Below are 18964 nucleotides of genomic sequence, written 5' to 3'. Positions count from 1 at the left end.
TAGTGGGATGGAAGCTATAGACAGCGAACAGCCAATGGGGAGCCGCTCCCGCTTGGCGGTGAGGCGGAATAATAATATTGGCTGCCGTGGGGAGTCTTGTGAGTGTGCCCTACGACTTTAAGAACGGTAACAAAATGGGACTGGCCAATAAGGAGGCTGGAAGGAGACCAGAGGCGCTGTGTGAGTGACCACAGAGCCAATGGGGTGAAGGATGAAGGGGCGTGAGGACGAGAGAAGACGGGGAGCCAATGGGGGAGCCAGTGTGAGCGTCATGACACCTCAGGGGGCAGTGCTAGAACGGGGTGAACCAATGCGAAGGCCAGAAAGTGTAGCGAAGGAAAGGAAGACGTGGAAGTGGGACGGGAAACAGTAGAGGCTAGGCGGGGGTGGGGATGGGTTGTGCAGAGAGGTGTGTAGGTTTTGTCGAAGGAAGGCATGAATAGCCAATGAGGGGAGGATGGTGCTTAGGCAGAGCGGGGACTATTGGGTGGTCCAGGCAACGGAACCTAGAACGCTGGCAGTCAATAAGAAGAGTACACCCTTCTTGAATGGCCTTACCTTCTCCCCCAACCTTCTGAAACTCACCGTTACCCCTGTTTTGCCGAGAATGCCCAGAGACCCTGAGGACCTGGATTACACTCTAGTGTGAGACCTAAGAAAGCAAAAAGGGTTTGTGTGTTGCACTTACTTTGTTCCCCCTTCCCACCTCCCAGCCATTGCTTGAGTGTTTATTAAGTGCCATCTGGTCAGTTCTGACTCCTAGCAACCCTTTGCACAACAGAAGGAAACACTGCCCAGTCCTGCGCCAACCTCACAATCTCCTCACCAGCCTCACCATTGCTGCTGCCACTGTGCCAATCCATCTCATTAGTGATCTTCTTTTTTTTTTTTTTTTTTTTGCTGACTCTCCATTTACCAAGCATGATGCCCTTCTCCAAGGACTACTATGCAAAAAATGCTGCCAGCGTTCTTCAGGAATTAGTGCCATCTTTGACTGAATGGCCAAATTGAGTTTTTGTTTTTTGGGTTCTTTTTTTTTTTAGAATTAGTTTTTCCTCTCTTCAGCTAAGCAAACACTGAACCTGACTATATGCTGCCAGGAGTTGATTGAGCATGTAGGTAAACACTGACTAAATCACAAGTGCCCTCCTTGCCCAGCCCAGCACTCTATATCCCACAGTGGCTTCACCTCCCTTCTTTCTGTTGCCTACCTTTGTTGCCTCTCCTGATAATGCTGTTTCTCCTACATCTTCCATCCAATGAACTATTCCCTCTTTAAAGTCTCACCGCCTATGGAAACTGAATTGTAGCTCTTGTCAACCGTTAGGCCAAATATGGCCATTCACACATTCCCCTCCATCCTGTGAGATTTTATTGAACATTTACAATATGACAGGTTATGAACATTTTATAATCTAAACCTCACAGCATCTTGAGATGGGAAGCGACTCCCCAGCAGATTTCCCCCTCGCCAGGTCTCTGGATGGAGTCACGTGTCAAGAAAGAACATGTTCAGCTGCAAGTGGCAGAAAATTCACAAAATACTGAGAGCTTATTCAAGATACCCTGGTAACACAGTGGATTACAAGCTGGGTTGTTAACCGCAAGGTCAGCAGTTTGAATCTACGAGTCACTCTGTGGGAGAAAGATGAGGCTTTTTGCTTCCATAAAGATTTACAGCCTCAGAAACCCTATATAGGGTCACTGTGAGTTGAAACCAACTCAGTGGCACACCACCATCACCATTTAAGATGGAACTTAGGCAATCCAAGGACTCATTCCTGCCTACCCTTTTGGGTGTCAGTGTCTTGATTTGGTCCCAGTAGTTATCTGTCAGCAGATTCTGTCAGTTCCTCATCAAAATATTTTCAGAATCCAAACTCTTCTCACCACCTCCACTGCCAGCATCATCACCACTCATTTGGACTCCTCAGTAGTCTCCTCCTCACTGGTCCCCTACTTCCAGCCTCCTCTCTAGATTCCATTCTTCACTCAGCATCCAGGGGGTTATGTTAAATTCTACATCGGATCCTGTCCCTCTTCTGCTCAGAACCTTCCCATAGCTTCTGTCTTACTAAGAACTAACCTTAAATCCTTACAAGGTCCTATGACGTAGCCTAATCCCTTAGTCTCTTCTCTAACCTCATCTCCTACCCTTCTCCCCCTTGCTCACTCCACTCTAAACACACCAGCCTTCTTATAGGCCTTGGACAAACGAGGCACTTTTTCCTCTGGAGTTATCCAGATATGTGCACGGTTTCCTCCTTTACCTCATTCAAGTGTTTGTCAAAGGTCTCCTCTAAGGCCTTTCCCTGACCTCTCTCTCTTTAATGCTACCCACTCTCCCCACTCCCAACCCTCTCAATCCCCTGCCCCAGAGCCATTCAGTATAGAAAAGAAGCAATGACTTCTACCCCTTTCTGCCCACATGTACCCCTCACCCCCCACCCCCAGCCTTCATTCTCTAAGGTACCTGGCTCTCTCCAGTGCCCCTCCTATACCTCAGGTAGCCTCCTGGGATTCTTTGGACCACCACCTTCACTCAGTTTTCCTTCTAACTGTAGATCTCCCTCTCAAGAAGGAAGTGATACTAAGGGAGCAACAGTCTGGAGAGGGGGATGAGGAGGATTTTAGCCCACACCTCTGACCCTGAGAGAAAAAAACAGCTCTCTTTCGCAGGAGGAGATAGGTCCTGGGACAGCGAACAAGGTCTCATGTTTCTGAATCCGGCCTGGTTTATAGTTATATAGGCAGTGTAAGGATTGTTCAGACATATGTCCACGAGGAGCAGGAAGTCATAAAACTTGGGGGCATCCCTACAGTTGGCTCCCCAGGGCTCCTTCATTATAAGCACACCCCACACCTCCTCCCTTGCTCCCTCCCACATGCCACAACATCTGTTAAGTACCTACTGTACAAAGGGTCCCTTCAGATCCCCAAGCTGGGGATCTTATCCAAGCCTTGGTACCTCCCCTGGCTGTCTGGCATACAAAGTCCATCTTTGGGTCTCAGAAGTGCCCCACCAATACAGAAGCATCCACCAGTGAAAGTTTTATTTTGAACTAATGGTAGGGAGGGTTGGGCTGGGTTTGTTTTTTTTGTATGTGTGTGTTTTAATTGTTGTTGGCTGATTTTTTTTTTTTTCCTTTGAGTCTTTTTTTTTTTTTTTTCCTATTTACCTTTTCCCCCCTTTTTTTCACAAAGCCAGACCGTCAGACCCACTCTGGGCTTTTCCAGAAGAGTGAGTCTGAGTTTAAGAAAGAGGCTCTCCTCTTTTTTCAGGGTTTTTGAAGGTGGGGTAGGGGTGGGGGAAGAAAAATAGGACAGACTCAGAGCTGAAGGGGTATACCATGTGAATTGAAAGCTGTTCTCAATTTCTCTTCCCCAGGCCTGAAGCCAGTCTCGCAGAAGGGTTGGAGTGGACATTGGATAATAGGACATTGAGCTATGCAGGGCATTGGGGAATCAAGGGCTGGGAATCTCAACCATGGGCTGTTGGGAGAAGCCCATGGGGCTACTCTCCCATGTTGGTCACTGGTTGGAAGGGGTGCCTGCCAAGGTGAGGAAACAATCACCAATTCTTGGACAACTTTAAAAGCTTCAAGCCTTAGAAGAATCTCCAAATCCAAGAACCTCCCAATCGTGGCATCCTAAAGTTTAAAAGCTAACACCTTTGGGTTCAGGAAAACCTAGCTCTTTCAAAGCCTGGCACCCAAGAAAGGCAGGCCCCCACTCACCAGTGCTATCATCTTGGGCAAATTACTTAACTACTTGTTTTTCCCTTTCTAAATAATGGCAATGATGGACCTTACAAGACCATGAGGAGGATCCAATGTCATCATCTGTAAGAAGTGTTCAGTACCTGACCCATGGAAAGTTCAAGATAAATGTCAGCTACGGGCATGATGGCGGATATTTGGAACCCCAAATCCTTGGAAACTGAGAATGTTAGAAGTAGAAAACTGCAAAGGCATCAAGCCTCTTTGATGTCCCTGGCTGGCTGCAAGTACATCAGGCCTCAAAGGGCGTCTGGACTCCTGTGGATGGATGTATTAATTCTGGGAACCTGGTTAGGACCTTCCCAGTGGAATGGCTGCCAGGTCAGAACTCTCGGGCCCTAAGACATGATAAGGCAAGACTTTTTCTCTTTTTTTCCTCACTCAGTGACTCTCGGTGGATTTTGGGAGCCAGTGATTTTTAGACTCTTTGATTCCAGAAATTGTGGGGAATGGGGTAGAGGTGGACTCCCTTAACTTTTTCGCCATGAAGTAACTTATATACCCCTTATCTTCTTTGGGAAGATGATGGCAGGAGCTTCAAGAGTTCTCTCTACTTGGTCAGTGAGAATGAGGTTGACCATATAAATTCCACCTACGGGGAAACTAAGGCTCAGGGCAGGGTGAGGCCTTTGGAAACCCAGACCTATTCTGTTTCTATCCCAGGTGTTTCCCATCACTACATGGTCCTGAGTTCCTCTCTTTCTTCCTCCACTCACCTTTACATATTCCCTCATTGAGTGATATGTCTCTGCTACCCCCAGGGCACCCCTAATTTATTTGGGTTCTTTTCCCTTGTTTTTTGTCTCCCCCCCCCCCCCCCCGCCAACTCTGTACATGCTTTTGTTTTAAAAAATTAGAGTTTCTCATGAGCCCTGTTATCTTATTGATACCTCTCACCTCTGTGGTGAGGGGAAGAAATCGTATTTTCAGATGACTCGTAAAGGGCAAAGAAAAAACCCAAATTTCAAAATTTCCGTTTAAGTCTCATAATCAAGAAGCGGAGAAAGAGAGTGAGAGAGAACTGTGAGAACCCCCCCACACACACCCCGTGATTATCAGCACACTCACTCATCGAAAAAAAATTGGATTATTAGAAAAGAGAGGTCTGTGGCTTCCACACCGTGGTTTTTCTTCTCAGTATAAAAAGCATAGTTGTTTTTGATATGTGACAGTTTCCCACAAGCCAGGCTGATCCTTTATCAAGGTGAGTGTCCTCTGCTCACCCCCACCACATTTGGGCCCTGTTGGAGGAAATGGCAGTGAGGTAGGCAATAGGGGTTCAGGGACCCTCTGGTACAGTCAAGACATGAATAACTTCTGCATTCCTGGTCAGGTAAGGTGTGTTTGTTTGTTTGTTTGTTTAAACAATAGTAATAGTAGTAATAAATGCCAGAAGAATAATCATTGAATTACTTAATGCTTGGGAAGAGACAAAAATAAATTGATGGATTGATACATAGGTAAGTGACAGTTTTAAAATACATTGTGTCAATCTTTATGAATTTCAGAGCTTTGAACAACTTGCAACCCTATCTAGGTGTACCTGGAAATTCCAACTGCATCTCTCTCATCTCTTCCTCTTGTCTTTCTTGAGTCTCCTGCCCCCCTGTCTCTGCTCACTCCGTCTTGCTCTTTTATGTGTCTCTGCCTCTCTCTTTCTCTTTCCTCACTCGGACTCTCCATCCCTCTTTATATTTCTCTATCTTCCCAGTCTTTGTCTCTATCTTTACCACATTCCATCTGTCTCCTTTCTTTCATCTCCCTTTCTATTGTCTTTCTTTTCCCACCTGATCCCCCACCCACCCACCCACCGAACATCTAGCACAAAAATGTGTGTACCATTGGTGTTTAATATGTGTGTTGAGTGTCCTGGAGGAGAGCATTGACATTTTATAAAAATGGTCATCAACTCTGTGTGCTCTGGTAGAAGAAGCGTTCAGCTTAGACTGAACACTTACCTGAGGTTCTGCTTGCATTGCATGAGAGAAGACCCTCCTGGGAAGCACTTCATGCATGCCCTTGTCAGCCATGATTGAAGTGTGAAGTCCTGTCCCAGAACTGTGTGTGTGGCCAGAATCCATGTCCATAAAAAGAGCAGGGCTCCCCATCTCTGCAGACTTAGCATGGTGCTTGGCACACAGTAGGTGCTAAGTATTAGTGTATGATTATTTTTTAATCAAATTAGAATAATACTATAGGTTGGGTTTGTTAATGATTTTTCAGTTATTGACATGAACCATGTTCCACCAAATGCCGATTGCTGTACATTTGGGTTGTTTCTTGCTTTTCCCAACAAACACTTCAAATTAAGTTTTTGGACTCTTGCAAATGGATTTGCTGGGTCCAAAAGTATGTGTGCTTTTAAGGTTTCTATCAAACTATTCTTTCAAAAGGTCGTCCTGTTCTACGCTCCCTCTACTCAAGCTGACCCTGGGTGCGTATTACGATTTTTAAATCCTTTGCCAACACTGTAGGTTAGAAAAAAATAGGACTGCATTGTTGAAATTTGTATTATTTGATTCTTTTTACTGTTTATTGTCCACTTGCTTTAAAAAAATTTTTTTGCCCTATCTGTTCACGTCCTTATTCCTAATAGGGTGTTTGTATTTTTTCTTATTGATTTACCACAGCTGTTTATTTGAAAGAATATTAACCTTCCATCAGTCATATATATATAACCAATATTTCCCCCAATTAATAATTTGCTTGTTCTGTTTGTTTATGGTGTTTTTGTGATACTTATAATATTTTTGGAGTCCTGGTGTGGCGCTATGGGCTAATGCATCAGACTGCAAAGTCATTTGAACTGCAAGGTCGGTGGTTCAAGCTCACCAGCTGCTCCTTGGAAACAGGGTCGCTATGGGTTGGAATCGATTCAACAGCACTTAACAAGAACAACATAATTTTTTATGTAGTCAGATAGGTTATCTTTTCTTTTGTGGTTTCTGTCTCTGGTTTTGTGCTTAGAAAGTCCTTTCCCACTTGAAAATGAGATAAATGTTCACCTTTGTTGGCTTCTAGTATCTTTTATGGCTTCATTTTTTCCATTTACTGTAGAGGTTTAGCGTGTGGGTACTGGAGCCAGACTGTCTGGGACAAACCCAGCCTCACCCCAAGCTGTGTGATTTTTAACAAGGCACTTAACCTCTCTGTGCCTCCATTTCCTCATATGTACTATGATAATAAGAACCTACCTCAAAGGATTGATGTGAAGATTATGTCTATTAACCACGTTAAATGCTTAATACAAAATCTGGCACACAGTAAACTTAAGATCAATATTAGGTATTATTATGTCTCTCTTTTATGGAGCTGGAATTTATTTGAGTATGTAATGATGCTGACATTTCAAACTGGGCAAAGAACGGTTGATGGGAAAATGGACTCATTATTCACTATTTTTATTTTCTCCTAATTATTCCAGAAACATATATCAAACAATCTATCTGCCACCACCCTGCAGTCTGAAATACCACATTCATCACAAACTAGATTCCCACATATACATGGGTCTGTGTTTTCTACTATTTCTACTCTGTTCTGGCACTCAGTGTCTTGTATTAGGACTGCACGGTTTTGCCGATTGTTTCCTTGCAATACAATTTAATACCTGGCTGTGGGTGTCTCCAGCACCTTGTCCTTTGTTATTTCGGACAGCATCCGTTCTCCCAGCCACAGACCGGCAACTCTTCTGTTTGTGGCAATTTATTTTCTCTCTCTTTCTCTCCTTCCCTCCGTATCTGTCCCTCACTATGTCACTGTGTCACTGTCTCTATGTTGTTTCTCTCTTGTGCTATCTCTGTTTCTCTCATTCTGTCACCCTGTGTGTACATCTATGTCTTTCTGTTCCTGTGGGTTTCTTTCTGTCTCTCACTCTTTGTCTCTGTCTCTGTTTCAGTGTCTCTCACTATCTCTCTTTCTCTGTTTTTCACGCTTTATGTCTGTCTTTCTTCTACCCTGTGTCTACATTCATCTTTCTCTATCCCTCTTTCATTTTTCCTCCCCTCTGTGCTCCCCCCCCCACCCACGTATACCTATCCATCTCTTCTCTCTCTTAAGTTCTCTGTATGTCTCTGTGTATCTATGGTTCTCAGCCAGTCTGTTGGATAGAAAGGCAGCTGTGAACTCAAAGCCCTGAAGACAACTAACAACTCACTTAGACTCAAAGCAGATGACCCTGACCGTCATCTTCTCCCAAACCTTTCCCCTCCCAAGTGTACAGAGGAACAAACTGTGGCCCAGAAATAGGCAGGAGAGCTCTTCCAAAACCTCACCGAGATTTAACAGCAGAGTTGATATCCAAGCCCAGACCTCAGGACTCTCTCCTTCTCCCCTCCTGTGGACCTCAGTTTATCCCTTCAGTACCCATGAGTGTGACAGGGGACCTGGGCTGCCCTTTATCTGCTGCCATTTTCCTTTCTGCCTTCTTTCAGGTTGGATACACCCTGACTCAGGCAGGAGAATCTATGTCTCAGCATAAGGTTTAGTCTCCCAAGATCTGGGCTTGGGAGGATCCTGGAGCCCATGGTCAGGAGGCTTAGTTGTCCAGAAGGTGGCAATAATTGAGGGACATAAATCAGACAATCCTGTCTGTGGGTCTGGCTATGGACAGAGCTCAGTTATGTCCCCAGTAGTGATGCCAATCCCTGGAGCCTGTATCCCAGAACCCTTCCAGAAAAAATGGTTGTGAAGTATGGGTTAATAATGACTGGGGTTTATTCTGCTCCTACCATGAGGTACCCCTGGCTGAAAGTATCCCAGCCTTCACTTTCCCTCCTTCCAGCCTCTCTGGTGGGGTAGCTATGAGTTTGGGAACATTATCTCAGAATGGGCAGGGATACTGAGGCTCGGTAGATGTTCATTTGCTGACACTCTGCTAAGCATTTCATGTGCATCGATTTTGGAAGATGGGTATTATTACCGTCCCAGTTTATACAGGAGGGTTCTGAGGAGAGTTACAGCTTCTGGGAGGAGTAACAGATCCAGGACCCAAGCTGTTGGAAGGAGATGGGTGATTCTGACCCTCCTGCCTTCAGAGTTTACAAGGAAGGCTGAGAGGAGACTTGCTGTGATTACAGACCTGGTAGACAGGCAGCCCTAGGGGATAATGGGCTTCCTGTCCTTCAGCAGGTCCTGTCAGTTTGGACACCATGGGCATTGGCCCACACATACTGAAATGTTACACTCATGGACTCCATGAGGCCTGTGATTTGGGGATTCTTGAGTTCTTAAAATCTAATAGTGTTCTATGATTCTGAGGTTCTGGGGTTCTATCAGTTGAGTACCCCAGTGGTCCCAGCATCTGAGGTGCTACTAAAGCTTCAAACCTGTGGCCTCTTCATGGCTCCACGCAGCACCACAGGTAAGGATCCAGGGTTGTGATAGTGGCCAGATGGATGTCACCCACCACATCCGCCAGCACCCACGTCACCCACCTGGGCCAAGCTAGCTGCAGGACGGGCCAGCTAATTCTCGGAACGAAACTCGTGGGGTGGGGTGTCTGCCCCCTTCTCTTCCTCCTCGGAGCGGATGAAGCCCAGCGCATCCGGCTGCCATGACGTCAATGGCAGAAAAATCTGGGGAAGTCGGAGGCTGTGACAACAGGCCCAGATGCAGACCCCGATACGAGAACACAATCTGTGTCCCAGAAACATCCCCCGCGCAGCTTCTGAGAAACCTAGTCAGAAAGGGCCGCCCCAACAGACAGTGCAGGAAGCTGGCTGCCCAGCCCATCCTCCAAGTACCCCACCAGACAGACCATATCCAGGTCTTTTTTTTTTTTTCTGAGAATGTACCTAGGCTTCCATGAGTCAGACCATTCCAGGTAGTCTCAGAGGAACCGCAGGCTAACCGTGTGGGTCAAGCCAGAGTGGTGGAAGCATCCATTCACACATTGCCTTATGATCGCTGACACTCTCCAACATCTTGGTTCTGAGCCTCCATAGGCCCAGATTCATGATTCACAATCAGTAATGTTCTAACCCCTCAAGAGACTAAAGGTTTAGCACCTAGTTTATCCCACCCCACTTGATGCATGGACCACCTCCCTTAGCACCACAGCTATGACAACCCCCATGAAGGGACAACCAAGAAAGGAACAATTGCTCCCTTGGGCTGCTGTCAGCAGCTATGTGCCCAACCAAGTGCTGCGGGGGTAGGATGGGGAGTTTCTCTCTCTCTCTCGCACACACACATCTCAAGATTTCTGAAATGGACACATGCATACATTTCATTGAGTGGAGGTTACAAGTCAACATGGACTATGGAATTCTTTGAACCTGGGCGTCTCCTTCAGTAAAATGGGGTTGGACTGGGCCGGACATCCAGCTCTTACTTCTCAGACTGAGATGACAGGATCCCAAGAAACTGAGGCCCAACTGTCTGGAGCCACAGTTGTTATTTGGTACCATCAAGTCAGTTCTGATTTATGGAGACCCTATTGCACAAAAGATCAAAATACTACCCGGTCCTGGGCCACCTTCACAATTGCTATGTTTGAGCCCACTGTTGTTGCACTGTGTCAATCCATCTTGTTGAGGGTCTTCCTCCTTTATGCTGACCCTCCATTTTACCAAGCATGTCCTTCTCCAGCAATTGATCCTTCCTGACAATATGTTCAAAGTATGAGAGGCAAAGTCTCCCCATCATCACTTCTACGGAACATTCTGGCTGTACTTTCAAGATAGATTTGTTTGTTCTTTGGGAAGAACTTTCAATATTCTTCGCCAACACCGTAATGTATCAGTTCTTCTATGATCTTCCTTATTCGCTGTCCAACTTTCACATGTATATGAGGCAGCTGAAAATAACCCTGGCTTGGGTCGGGCACACCTTAGTTCTCAAAGTGATGTCTTTGCTCTCTTAACACTTTAAAGAGACCGTTTGCAGCAGATTTGCTTAATGCGGTTTCTTTGTTTGATTTCTGTAGCCATTATGGAGAGCTTTCTGGATGAGGAGAACTGGGCATTCGAATCAGGAGGACTAGCACATGCCGCAGCTTGGAGGCAGGCTTGGGAAGCAGAGATTGGAGTAGACTCTGGTGGGGGATGGGTCAAGGAGAGCCCACAGGCTCTGCTTAAGAAAGTCTATCTCTCCCCGTCTCTGGCACCTACCATGCCTTCTCCTTTCAGGACAGGATCTCAGAGATAACCAGACCCGGACCTTGCCCTGAGCTTGACACTTCTTTTCTCATTCCTCATCCAAGTTGCCAGCAAATCCGGGTGACTACTTTAAAAATAGATCCAGAATCCACCAACTTCTCACATTGCCACTGCTGCAGCCTCGGTCTAGGCCACCATCACTACTTATCTGGACTCATCATGGCTCTCCCCTGCTTGTGCCCTTGCCTCACAACAACCAAACGATTCTTCTGAGTCCAGGCCTCCTCCATTCCCAGATAGGCCCAAGTCACTGGCCGGGGGTGGGGGTGGGCGGTACATGGCCCCATAAGAAAGTCTGAAGGCATCCTAATAGTGTAGTGGGTTATGAGTTGGGCTGATAATGCAAGATAGAAGTTCGAATCTACCAGGCACTCTGCGGGAGAAAGATGAGGTTTTCTGATCCTGTAAAGATCTGCAGCTTTGGAAACCCTATACAAGGTCACTATGAGTTGGAACCAACTCCAAAGCACACAACCACCACCACCACCAAGAAAGTCTGATCAGTCCCCGGGAGGTTCTGCAAAGTTGTGTGGCTGGGATGTGTTGGCCTGTGCAGGGTACAAGGAGGACCAGAGGTTGAAGCCTGAAGATAGGCCCCAAGAGAGGAGGGGAAGGAAGTGAGGCCTACCCTGGCTGAGACTCCACCAACTAACCCCGTGAAGGACATGTCCAACCCAGATCTGTTTTAGCACACATAGGCAAGCAATGTGTTTGACCCATACTCATCTGCCCATGGAGCATGTGTAGCTGTGTTCCCGACACCAATATGTGAGTGCAAGTATACACAGGACCAAAGCCAGGGGGCCTCCAGGACATGCCCTAGTCAATGTCGGCTCTGACCATAAGGGATGGCCATGTGATTCAGGTGTTTTGAGTATTTTGCAGACACTGCCCCCCACCCCTAACACATTTGTAACTCACTCTTCATATGTCTCTACAGCCTGTCTTCAAACAAGGACCCAATGCCCAATCCCAGGCCAGCGAAGCCCTCGGTTCCTTCCTTGGCCCTTAGCCCATCCCTGGGACCCTCACCCAACTGGAGGGCTGCACCAAAGACCTCAGACCTGCTGGGGACCAGGGTACCGGGAGAAACTTTCCAGGGCCGGGACCTTCGAGGTGGGACCCATGCCTCCTCTTCATCCTTAAATCCCATGCCACCATCGCAGCTGCAGGTGAGGCCCAGGGCCCAGGATGGGGCAGGCAGGGTGGGGTACCTGGGCTTACAGGTGCCGACCTTTACTGTGGCACTGGGCGGGGGGCCCGACTAGGGCACAGGAAGTGGTTTCTGGGTCCCAGGCAAGTCTGTGACTTATGCAGATGTAGCAGAGCCAAGAAAGTCCCCACTTGCCAGACCTCAGAGATTCAAGGCTCTTCCTGATCTCCGAATCCGTGTCTCGGGAGAGAAGGAGATCCTATCATGGTCCCATGGGCACAGCTATGTGTCCCTCTCCCCATGGGATAGAGAGGGCTGTGGCCTAAAGAGGTGAGGTGACAGGGGTGAAGCCAGGTCTGCCACTTATGGGCTGTGTGATCTTGAAAGTCACTCAACCTCTCTGAGCCTCAGTTTCCACATATGTAAGATGAGTCCCTATTCTGTGAGGTTGTGGTGATAAGTATAGAATTAGATGTAGAATAGTGAGGATGAAGGTGACATCTCATCCACCTGTCTTCTCCCTGGCAGCTACCCACAGTGCCCTTAGTCATGGTGGCACCCTCCAGGGCACGACTGGGCCCCTCGCCCCACTTGCAGGCACTCCTCCAGGACAGACCACATTTCATGCACCAGGTATTGACTCTGAATGGCCAGGGGAGGGAGCAGGTGGGTGAACTGAGGGAAAGGGGCCACAATCCAGGCTGAACTGTAGTTCATATGTGCTCCCCAGCTCTCAACTGTGGATTCCCATGCCCGAGCCCCTGTGCTACAGGTGCACCCACTGGAAAGTCCAGCCATGATCAGCCTCCCACCACCCACTGATGCCACCGGGGTCTTCTCCCTCAAGGCCCGGCCTGGCCTTCCACCTGGTAACCCCACAATCCACACCCCCTGCAGCTTTACAGACCAGAACCCCTGACTCCCCAGTCCTTAAACATAAGTGTTGTTCTGCGATATGGCCCTCAGGAGATCAGAGGGGTCAAGTCTCAGACTCTTGGAAACTCCAACCTCCAAAAACTGTTAAGCTCAGAACCTTAAAGATACAGAATGTCAAAAGCACTGAACTTTGCAGATCTTTGCAAAGTTAGTTAAAATGTCAGCGTTTGCAAATGACAGTCTTTGAGCTGCTCCATCTGAATGAAGCCTTGGAGTTTCGGTACTACAGAGCCTCTGGACATCAAGGTCTTTGAGGCACAGATAGATGGAAGAAAGCTCAGTATGAGGCCTTGTGGGCAGAGCTACAAAGCCTGGCCCCCAGCCCCCAGAGGTGCGCTGTCCCCATTCACAGGAATCAACGTGGCCAGCCTAGAGTGGCTATCCAGGGAGCCAGCGTTGCTGTGTACCTTCCCCAGCCCCGGGACACCCAGGAAGGACAGGTCAGTGGGCAAAGCTGGGAAGGACCCACTCCCTGCTATGCCCTCCTCTGACACCCTCTGTCCCCCTTAGCACCCTTTTGGCCATGCCCCAGGCCTCCTACCAACTGCTGGCAAATGGTGCCTGCAAGTGGCCAGGATGTGAGAAGGTCTTCGAGGAGCCGGAGGACTTCCTCAAGTGAGTGGCTGAGCCCCACACCAGTTTAAGGGGCTCCTGATTAGGGATGGGGGTTGGGAGAGGAGACCCAATCTCAAGTCAGGCCTCATCCTAATAGGCAGTAAGATGAAAGAGGAAAAAGCTGAGACCAAGTCCAAGCCTATTGCCTGCCATCATGTCGGTTCCTTATAGGAAAGAGTAGAAGAGCATCATAGGGTTTCTAAGGCTGTCATCTTTACAAAAGCGGACTGACACATCTTTCTCCCATGGAACTGCTGGTGTGTTTGAACTACTAACCTTTCAGTTAGTAGTCAAGCACTTAACTACTGTGCCACCAGGGATCCTCTAAAAGCTGACACACTGGTCCAATCCCGGTTCCATCACTTACTGACTGTGTGACCTGGGACAAGTTAATTACTTGTAAAACTTCTCTGGGGGTGGTGGTGGTGGTGGTGGTGTGCCGTGGAGTCAGTTCCGACTTATAGCGACCTTGCATAGGGTTTCTGAGGCTGTAAATCTTCACGGGGGCAGAAAGCCTCATTTTCTCCCTCAGAACATCTGGTAGTTTGGAACTGCTGACCTTGAGGTTAGCAGCCGGACTTGTAACCATTATGCTACTAGCCCTTGGTTTTCTTGTCTCCATGTTACAAGTAAGGAAAGTGAGGCCAAAGAAGTGTCTTAAGATTTCCCAGTTCCTAACTGACACTGCTGGGATTTAAAACCAGGCTGCCTAATGGCAGCACCCACACTCCTAATGGCTTGGGACTGCCACCTCTCATGTTAACACACCAGCCTGATTTTACCAAAGCCCCAAAGTCCCAGCTCTTGAACATGGTTGTTGCTAGCCCCCTTCCTCAGCCCTGCCGTGCACACACACACATTTCTCCAATCATATCTAACAATTAGCAGCAGCACTTTCCACAGCCAGGCCCTGTCACACACTGTCCTCTCCACCTGGAACACTTTTGTCACTCAGCCACTCTCAGCAAACCAACATCATCTTGCTCAAGTGGCCAGCACAGGGCCTGGCACACTATAAGTCCTGAGTGACATGTGTTAATGAAATGACATGTGAGAGTGAGACTGAGGTAGAGGGAGTGAGGGGGCTCAGGCTCTGAGGAGTGACCTTCCAGAAGGTCTGGGCCCTCCCCACTCTGAATGTTGAACCAAGAGGACAGTCCTGAGTGGTCATCTCCATGGAATCTCCCCCTATCCAGGCACTGCCAGGCAGACCATCTCCTGGATGAGAAGGGCAAAGCGCAGTGTCTTCTCCAGAGGGAGGTGGTACAGTCTCTGGAGCAGCAGGTGATTCTGGGGGCTGGACAAACTGGCCACCCTCTGCCAGAATAAAGGCTAAGGGAAGCCCAGAGTGGCAGAGAAAGGCTACGTTAAGGCCTCACTGTGTATCCATCCTACAGTTGGTACTAGAAAAGGAGAAGCTGGGTGCCATGCAAGCCCACCTGGCCGGGAAGATAGCACTGAGCAAGGCTCCATCTATGGTGAGTGGCCCCAGGTCACAGGCTCCACAGACTGCTAGGGGCAGAAGACCCACCCACACATGCAAACCCTGGGGATCTATAGCCCTGACCCCAGCTGCAAACATTCTAGACCAGGGAAGCTGCCACCTTGCACTTACACACCTGATCTTGTTGTTGTTGCTGTTGTTAAGTACCGTGGAGTCCGTTCCGACTCATAGTGACCTTGTGTAGGGTTTCCAAGGCTGCAAATCTTTATGGGCGCAGAAAGCCTCATCTTTCTCCCACGGAACAGCTGGTAGTTTCGAACTGCCGACCTTGAGGTTAGCAGCCCAATTCGTAACCAATACCCTACCAGAGCTCCTTCACCTGACCTTAAGATCCCCAAAATATGAGGCTCCTTGCTCAAAGTTCAAGAAGACAACTGCAGAGCATTACACAAAGTAGTGGCCCTTCTGAGCATGGAGCCCTGTGGCATACAGGTCGCATGCTCAGAAAGCTGGCCAGGCGCTGTTTTAGAGTGAGCACTTCACTGGTATCAACGTCTTTAGTCCTCACAATAGCACTGTGAGGTAGACACCGCTATCTTTATCAATTCACAGATGAGGAAAACTGAGGCCAGGGAAGTTTAGATGCTTTTCCAAGGTCTCAGATTGGTGGTAGAGGACTGGGATTCAAGGCTGGCCTGGGGCCCCCAGCATCAGTATTCCATACATACACCCCAATGTCCACACTCCCACTAGTCAGTAAGGCTCAGGCTGCTTCATGGGATTCCAGGTCAAACTGAAAAGTCAGGACACCCTTGATTTTATAGACATTTATTAAAAAATAAAAGTGCAAACTTGAAGCTTCACGGTCACCAACCCTGTTGCAGGCATCCTCTGACAAGAGCTCCTGCTGCATTGTGGCTACAGGCACTGCGGGCAGCCCCCTCCCGGCCTGGCCCAGCCCTGGAGAGGCCCCCAATGGCCTGTTTGCTGTGCGGAGGCACCTCTGGGGCAGCCATGGAAATAGCACATTCCCAGGTAAGTAAGATGAGCCTGCCTTACATGGTACTCCCCAATCCTAATGAACGGTGCTAGGGTGGGAGCAGAAAGGGGCTCTGTGCTATTCTTCCCCCACACCAGGGCCCAGTCTTTGCGGGGGAAAACATGTCTTTGCAAAAGTTTCCTCAAAGTCTCCAATATCTAGCCCTCATCCTTTGGGGTTTTAGGCTGTGCCTCATCAGCTCAGGGTTTCAGCTACTCATCCAGTCACCAAAAGGAAGGAAATTAGCTGAATCATTCCTAAGACCTTCCTTCCCTCCTCCACCAGGAAAAATGGGAGGATCCACTCATGTTCCCCAAACCCATACTCCCTGCCAGGCCTGGGCTGTGTACTTAACCAGGATCAGCTCTCAAGTCTCAAACCTGTTGTGTGGCAATGGTGCACAATACATGATAGAATTTATGTCAGGTGCTTAGTAAACAGCTGCTCATTGGAGCCTGTGCAAATGGTGGGATTTCAAGCGACAGATGCTTTCCTGGAGGGGGGTCAGGGAAGCTGGAAGATCCTGGAGGAGGCCTGATCCTTCTGCACTCTCTGACAGAGTTCTTCCACAACATGGACTACTTCAAGTTCCACAACATGCGGCCTCCTTTCACTTACGCCACTCTCATCCGCTGGGTAAGTAGGGCAGCTCAGGCCCATGGGGGAAGAGAAGGACTGGATGGGGAACCTGTCTCCCAAACCCCTGCTCTCACTTCCAACCACCCAGTAGGCTTTTGTTTTATCAAACCCCAGCCCAAAGAGCCCCAAGTAGTGCCTCAAATGTAATCATGTTGGCTTCACCCTATACCTGCTCCCTAGCCCCAACCTAAACCATCAGGCAGGCTAGACTACTTTGGAAGCAAGCCAAATTATGGCTTAAACCCACCTCTTTTCTGAGGTCTTGATACCTAGCACCCTCTCTTGGCACCTTCCCAGAACCTCCACCAAAGCCCACCTGAGCCTTCATTTTAGTCTCATACCCAACCTCAAACTTGAACCTTAACTCCCACCACATACCATATATTACATGTGTCTCTAAACTGAGCCCCCAATCGAAACCCATCCTGATTCATAACCTCATTGCTATTATAATCACTGATCCTTTTATTTAATCCCATCCCTAAATCAAAACTGCTCAAATTCCCTGACCCTCCTTTAGCCTCACCCCACACCTAACTCCAGTCCTGACCCTAATTTTAATTTCACAACTTCATTTTTGACCAAGAACCTAACCACATTCCTGCCACTTGTACAATAACTATAACTAGGACCATCTCTGACTCTTGACCTAATGCTATAACATCATCCCATCCCCACATCTAGTTCTATCTCATCCCCCTACCTGACTCTTAACTAATCCCTCCCCTGACCTTTAACTCCACCTAGCCCTTTACCCCTTACAAATCCTTCATTTGAACCCACTCCTCACGTTTAACCTTCCCAAACCCTGAAACCTAACTCTCATAAATTGCTCCAAGTTCAACCCCATCACAGATCTTTAACCTGATCCCAGCTCTAACTTCTTAAGTGAATCCCCCTACCAATTTCTGCTCTGATCCTGTACCTAATATGCTATCCCTGAATCTACACTAATCTTGTCCCCAAACCCACACCATACTTCATATGTAACCCTCTCCCTGACTCTTTTCTTCATACCATCTCCCTCCCTCCTCCACTCCCATAATTTCACAACATGCCAGCCAGGCAGTCCATGGGTAAGCTCCTGCCTCTCTCCATCCTGACTTTGGAGAACCTACTCCTCACAGCCCCTAATCCCCAGGCCATCCTGGAAGCTCCTGAGAAGCAGCGGACACTCAACGAGATCTACCACTGGTTCACGCGCATGTTCGCCTTCTTCAGAAACCACCCTGCCACCTGGAAGGTGAGTTCCTCTGGAGATAGCAGTGGTTGTGATGGCTTTGAATGACCACTGCATTGTGGGTGAGGTGGGCCTGGGAGAGGAGGTCACCTGTTGGTAGAGGGTTGCTGAGCACAAAGAATGGCTGCCCACATGTTCCCCCTTGCCCCCCACCCGGCTGGCTGGTCCTTCCACAGAATGCCATCCGCCACAACCTGAGCCTACACAAGTGCTTCGTACGGGTGGAAAGTGAGAAGGGGGCTGTGTGGACTGTGGATGAGTTCGAGTTTCGAAAGAAGAGGAGCCAGAGGCCCAGCAGGTGCTCCAACCCCGCACCCAGCCCCTGACCTCAAAACCAAGGCAAAAAGGGAAGGATAGGGTCAAAATCATGGGTGGAGGGGGCTATGCCCACAGGAACCAAAAACTGAGGTGTCCACTGTCTTGCCTGCCAGAGACCCTGCTTCCCAGCGGACCACCCCTTCTGGATCACATCCTCTGTACCAAGGCTGCTCAGAGGAGCTCCAGCCCCAGCCCTCGAAGCCCACCTCACCCCCTGTGACAGGTTCTTCAGCCAAACTGAGCCTTCACAACCACCCACACACATAGCCTTCCTCAGTTATTTCAGGGCTGGAGGAGTCCATCCCACAGACAGGCACAGCTCACCATCCTGTCACTTGGACTCAGTACTCAGACAACCTCAAAGTGGCAGTCACACTGACAAACAAGCATACACGATCACAATCCTGCCACACAACCCCCCCAAAGCGCACACATACACACACACACACACACAGCCTGACTGCTGTGGCACACAGTGGCACACACAGAAGCAGCCTCAGGACACTCATGGTCTCCAGTTGAGGAAAATCACACAGAAACACCACCTGTCATGTGTGGTCTCATACAAGCTTCCAGCACATGCACTCAGTCACAGACCCAGCCCATTAAGGCTGCACCTGCGCACCTCCTACTCACACATC

General features: G+C 48.6%; 1 protein-coding gene across 3 annotated transcripts; it reads left to right on the top strand.

The window, feature by feature from the left end:
• The first annotated feature begins 3902 nt into the window (after window positions 1-3902).
• Window positions 3903-18364, top strand: FOXP3 (forkhead box P3). 3 transcript variants are annotated; one of them, XM_006876686.1, is made up of 13 exons: window positions 3903-3954; window positions 8718-8721; window positions 11880-12111; window positions 12621-12725; window positions 12823-12961; window positions 13381-13468; window positions 13539-13643; window positions 14840-14927; window positions 15041-15121; window positions 15972-16122; window positions 16686-16762; window positions 17907-18008; window positions 18182-18364. In XM_006876686.1, the coding sequence occupies exons 1-13, from the start codon at window positions 3903-3905 to the stop codon at window positions 18329-18331; spliced, it is 1374 nt and encodes a 457-aa protein (XP_006876748.1). In that variant the 3' UTR covers window positions 18332-18364. The 3 variants fall into 3 exon arrangements, with proteins under 3 accessions (XP_006876748.1, XP_006876750.1, XP_006876749.1); XM_006876688.1 differs by lacking the exons at window positions 3903-3954; window positions 8718-8721; window positions 12621-12725 and having other exon boundaries at window positions 11884-12111; XM_006876687.1 differs by lacking the exons at window positions 3903-3954; window positions 8718-8721; window positions 15041-15121 and having other exon boundaries at window positions 11902-12111; window positions 18182-18331.
• Window positions 18365-18964: the final 600 nt, after the last annotated feature.

This window comes from Chrysochloris asiatica, unplaced genomic scaffold (genome assembly GCF_000296735.1).
Source record: "Chrysochloris asiatica unplaced genomic scaffold, ChrAsi1.0 scaffold00404, whole genome shotgun sequence".
NCBI lineage: Eukaryota > Metazoa > Chordata > Mammalia > Afrosoricida > Chrysochloridae > Chrysochloris > Chrysochloris asiatica.
This window is presented reverse-complemented; position numbering and strand designations above follow the sequence as displayed.

What these genes read in the sequence shown, in the direction of transcription:
- FOXP3 (XM_006876686.1), top strand. Translation starts at nt 3,903, where the DNA reads ATGATGGCGGATATTTGGAACCCCAAATCCTTGGAAACTGAGAATGTT. An exon ending in CCGGCCTGGCCTTCCACCTG is followed by an intron (nt 12,962 to 13,380) that starts GTAACCCCACAA and finishes CCCCATTCACAG; the next exon opens with GAATCAACGTGGCCAGCCTA. An exon ending in TACAGTCTCTGGAGCAGCAG is followed by an intron (nt 14,928 to 15,040) that starts GTGATTCTGGGG and finishes TCCATCCTACAG; the next exon opens with TTGGTACTAGAAAAGGAGAA.